Genomic DNA, 4927 nt, shown 5'->3' on the forward strand with positions numbered 1-4927 from the left:
CCTGCATAATGGGCCCCATATAATGCTCTTTACATAATGGGCTTCATTTAATGTTCCATATATGATGGGCCCCATATATTGCTCCATACAAGATGGACCCCATATAATGCTCCATGCATGATGGGCCCCATATAATTCTCCATACAGGATAGGCCCTATATATTGAGGCCTACATAATGGGCCCCTTATAATGCTCCCTACATAATGGGCCACATATAATGCTCTTTACATAATGGGCCCCATATAATGCTCCATACAAGATGGGCCCCATATAATGCTCCATATATAATGCTCCATACATGATGGGCCCCATATAATGCTGTGTACATAAAAACAAAAAAAACAAATACTTACCTCTCCTCGTTCCTCGCTAGCTGCTGACTCCTCAGTGTCACTGTCTTCCCTGTGATTCTCATAGCAGAGGGCACGCTGTAGTGACGTCATAGCGTCCCCTGCCCTGAGACATCACAAGTCAGCAGGCGCAGAAGAAGCTGGAGCTGCGGGGAATGGGGAGAGGTAAGTATTCCAAGTGTTGGGGCCCAGAGCAAGCGGGTGGGCCCACTCACGGGTGCTGGCACTTGGCTCCCCCGACTCACGGGTGCTGGCACTTGGCTCCCCCGACTCACTGGCCCCATAGCGCGTGTCCCCGACGGAGAGTGAGCCCACCGCTGGCTCAGGACCCCAGCACTTGCCCTGGTGCTGTCGCAGGCCCTCGATATTGGTCTATATAACTTTCACACCACTTATCTAATCCAATTAAGGATTCACTCTCTGAGCTCAGTTTGTTTGTTATTTAAATATCCATTCATTATGTCATGTCTCTGCTCTTTTTGTGCATATATTTGTTTGTGCAGGTACTTTGTTATACCATACCTGAAAATCAAACAAGACCAAGCCAAACCAAGTTGGCAAGAAAGAAGGTATACAATGTTAGGAAAACCAGAGAAGAATATACCCAATAAAAATTAACTTTTAATTAATTACCATTAAAAGTGTCCTTAATAGTCCAAATGGGACACATCATAACTAAACATATCAGATAAAAACAGGGATAAGTGAGAAATGAGGATGCCAGATAAATCAGACAAGCTAGCCCTATATGGCCCTTATACTGTAAATACCCTACCTGACAGCGGAGTGTTTTCATCCTAACGAACGGTTTGGTGTCCCCGCTCAACGGAGGCTGTCCCTTGTCTGACCCTCAATCTCCCTAAACAGACACAAAATCATATTTCATAGGCGCTGACCAAAATCAGTAATGCCATAATTGACATTAAGTGGGGGAAAAGTGACAAAAAAACAGAGGAATATATCCCATAAATGTTTATCAATAAGGTTATAACCAGTCCTCCACCATTAGTGCTCATAGGTGGGGGCCGTATATAGAAACACACAAAAAAAAAACAAACATTTAAACAGATATAGATTGGTCAGAATGTAGCGAAAGGAATGGACTTATCTGATCTCTAGTCCATCAAAAGGTCCCAGCAGGCGTCTCAGATAGTGATTCTCTAGGCCCCTCAATAGGTGGTTGTATGCCTCCAATAAAAATTCACAGTTAGGAATTCACCGAGAGTTTCCGATCAATCCGGGCTCCCACTTTCCTGGTCCTTCAGGTGATGTAGACCCATAGGCAAAGGTGTCCCTTAGAAGCAGTCCCAAATAGTCCCAACGCGTTTCACCCCCTTCTCAATCTGGGGTTCATCAGGGGACAGAAATTATCAGAGGAGAAAGACCATAGTTGGTGCACCAGTAATAAATGCTTCAATCCTATAGTATAGCCGAAACGCGTTGGGACTATTTGGGATTAAGGATACTTTTAATGATAATTAAAAGTTAATTTTTATTGGGTGTATTCTTCTCTGGTTTTCCTATACCATACCTGAGGAAGAGACCTAAGAAGTCTGGAAAGCTTGATTTGCAACATAATTTATTTTATTTTTATTAGACATTAAAAGGGATCATAACTGCAAGATTATATTTTGTTTTTCCTACTGAGAGCAATCTTTTTTCAACTGGGTAACACTGTACCAAAACCTTTTTTCTGCTAATCTGCATAGAAAAACACAGTGTGCTGCACTTTCATATACAGGTAAGCGAACGGTCTGCAGGCACAACACACTTTTGGTATCCATTAGGACAGATGTTTACTAGTAGTCATCGGAGAATATGAAGTTCACTACAGACTAAAATCTTAACATGTGGCGAAAGCTGAATATACTATGAGGAGTCATATACAGTATAAGTCGCATTATTGCAACTATACAATATTGTTTTTATTTCAAGCATTGGTTATTAAGGAATGGTATAAAAACACAACGTGATCTTTATCATGGTTATCTTTATGAGTTCTTGCATTTCAAGATAATAAGAATATCACAGAGCTCTACTTTCCATAAAAATAGCTTTTGCACAATGTGGAGGCAGGCATCCTTATAGTATTACTTACCTGGTCCCTGTTGACCATGAGATTTATGGCGTCTGAAGCAGTGAGGTTTTAGTGCATTGTTTAAGCCCAACAAGGGGGTCAAACATTTATAACATGCTGAATTGATATGGTAGTAAAATTGGTACAAAAAATAAAGTATACAGTAGTAGAGTAATGAGTAATGTTACCGTTTAATCATTTGATCCACTTGAAAGCTGTGTGCCTCTATATTGGTTATATAGGTCCATGTTAGCTAATAATGTATTATTACAATAAAGAATAAGCTATTTTCATATATTGTATATGAAAAAATACTATGTAAAATAAGTAAAGTCAATATGTGAAGTCATCTTTTTCATGACACTTGACACATTTAGAAAGCAACCAACTATAAATTGCAGTTGCACATTACTTATTGATGACGTTATGATAATTCATATATTGTGATATTTAGTTTGTGTTACAATTGCAATATTTGCTCTCATATTACAAATTTTAGAAAACGGTGTCAAAGTGGTTTCTGTAGGTTTCTGCTGATGAACAATGAATATTACAATGAGCTCCAGAAGAACATTGGAGGTATGTGCTTAGCATGCAACATATTGAGATAAGGTTTTGTCATATGTCAGCTCAAATTTCACGTGTTGCTGAGTAGATAAATCTACAGGGTGGGATTTGGTTTTAGCCAATAGAATTGGAGTTCAATTTGTTTGAATTGCAACTTTAGCCTTTAAAAAGTTCCAACAACGGCTGGACAACATGGACTCTTGAGTTTCCAATTCTACCTAAGGCTCACCAACTCACCAACATCACAATGACTCTGACTGCAAGCGAGAGGGCTTTCATCCAGAACCTTTGGCCCAAGATTGCTCCTAAAGTCAACGAACTGGGTGGTGAGGCTTTGGAAAGGTAACTGGCATTTATATCCTGTATATTGATAGTGATAACTTTACAAATGATAATTGGAAGTAGAATGCATGATAATATCTCTTAGGTGTGATACAATGGATATGTCCTATCACACAGTATATATCGGATACTCATGTCTTCTTTGTGTTTGGTAATGGTATCAGCTTATTTTGGCTATGGTGCCATTAGGTACAGTTATCTTAAGCATGAAGGTCTTTCAGATATCAGAGGTTCTGTCTGTGTATTTTTGCATTAAATTCTGATAGATATGGAAGACCTCTCTGATCATATTTTTAGATATATTTTACTAGCATTAGTTGACTACACACTCTAAGTTAGCTCCAAAGTGAAAAAAGGAATACATTTAACATATAGTGTTTCTCCCTGATGATCACCAATGTATTGATTTAATGTAGGAGATTTTTTTTATAACACAGTACTGGTATATAGTTTTATAGCAACCCCAATTCTCACCCTGATTTTATTTCTTTTAGGATGTTTCTGTGCTTCCCTCAGACCAAGACCTACTTTTCCCACTTTGACTTGTCTCATGGATCTGCTGACATCAAGGCCCATGGTGGTAAAGTCTTGAGTGCTATTGGAAAAGCAGCCAGTCATCTGGATGACCTTGATGCCGCCCTGGCCAGCCTTAGTGACCTCCATGCCTACAACCTGAGAGTGGACCCTGGAAACTTTGAAGTAAGGAAAATATTAGTTGTAATATATTGTACTGTAGGAGCACAATTAAAATTGGGAACCATGTTAGCACATACTGTAAGTTCACATTTACAGTATTATTATGCCAATATATATATATTTCTATAATGAAAACATGTTTAATCATTTGGAGTTATTAAATATATATTTATAAGGTAACAGATATATCCCATCCTCTAATTGTAAAGTGACACTTTTGTATGTAACCCTATTAATTGGTTATGTACTTAAGGATAATACCTTATATTTCTGTTTTAATGGAAAGTAATATTTGATACAATAAACATTTACACCATGAATTATACGACGTGTGAGAATTAACATGTCATTTCTTCCTTCTTGCAGCTGCTGTCTCACACCATCCAGGTTGTCCTGGCCCTCCACTTCCCCGATGACTTCTCTGCTGAAGCCCAGGCTGCATGGGACAAATTCCTCCATGAAGTCTCTGTCATCCTGACCTCCAAGTACAGATAAAGCTCCCCTGAGATAGGAGACTAGATCAGTCCCTGTAGCAGACCATCCTTTGGGACCTTCAGAGGAAACCATGTGCACAAGTTTGTCATCATGTCCAAGGCCAATCAATGAATGTAATGCAGCTGTAATATAACTTTGCTAGCTTGTGTTTACCCAGCACTCTTTGGCTGGCTAGTACTTGTGTCTGTTGTCCATCAAAATAAATCTGATGTAATCTTTAATAAAAGTGCATCTATTTTTAATTTCTGTCTATTTTTTTTTATTAAGATTTAAAAAATAGATATTATACTTAACTGTGTTAGCTACTGAAATCATTATAGACATGCAAGCTATAGACCTGGAGAAAATGTGACCTGCGGGCCACGTGTTGCCCTTTGGCTGTTCTGCTGCGAACCCACG

At 38.9% G+C, this 4927-nt stretch overlaps 1 protein-coding gene across 1 annotated transcript; it reads left to right on the forward strand.

Moving 5' to 3' along the window:
• The first annotated feature begins 3242 nt into the window (after positions 1 to 3242).
• Positions 3243 to 4624, forward strand: LOC141160975 (hemoglobin subunit alpha-3-like). Its single transcript, XM_073645768.1, has 3 exons — positions 3243 to 3337; positions 3832 to 4036; positions 4400 to 4624. Exons 1-3 carry the CDS (start codon positions 3243 to 3245, stop codon positions 4526 to 4528), a joined length of 429 nt encoding a protein of 142 aa, XP_073501869.1. The 3' UTR covers positions 4529 to 4624.
• The last annotated feature ends 303 nt before the right edge of the window (positions 4625 to 4927 follow it).

The sequence above is a fragment of the Phyllobates terribilis genome, unplaced genomic scaffold (assembly GCF_046119375.1).
Source record: "Phyllobates terribilis strain yellow unplaced genomic scaffold, ASM4611937v1 Scaffold_9__5_contigs__length_417890890, whole genome shotgun sequence".
NCBI lineage: Eukaryota > Metazoa > Chordata > Amphibia > Anura > Dendrobatidae > Phyllobates > Phyllobates terribilis.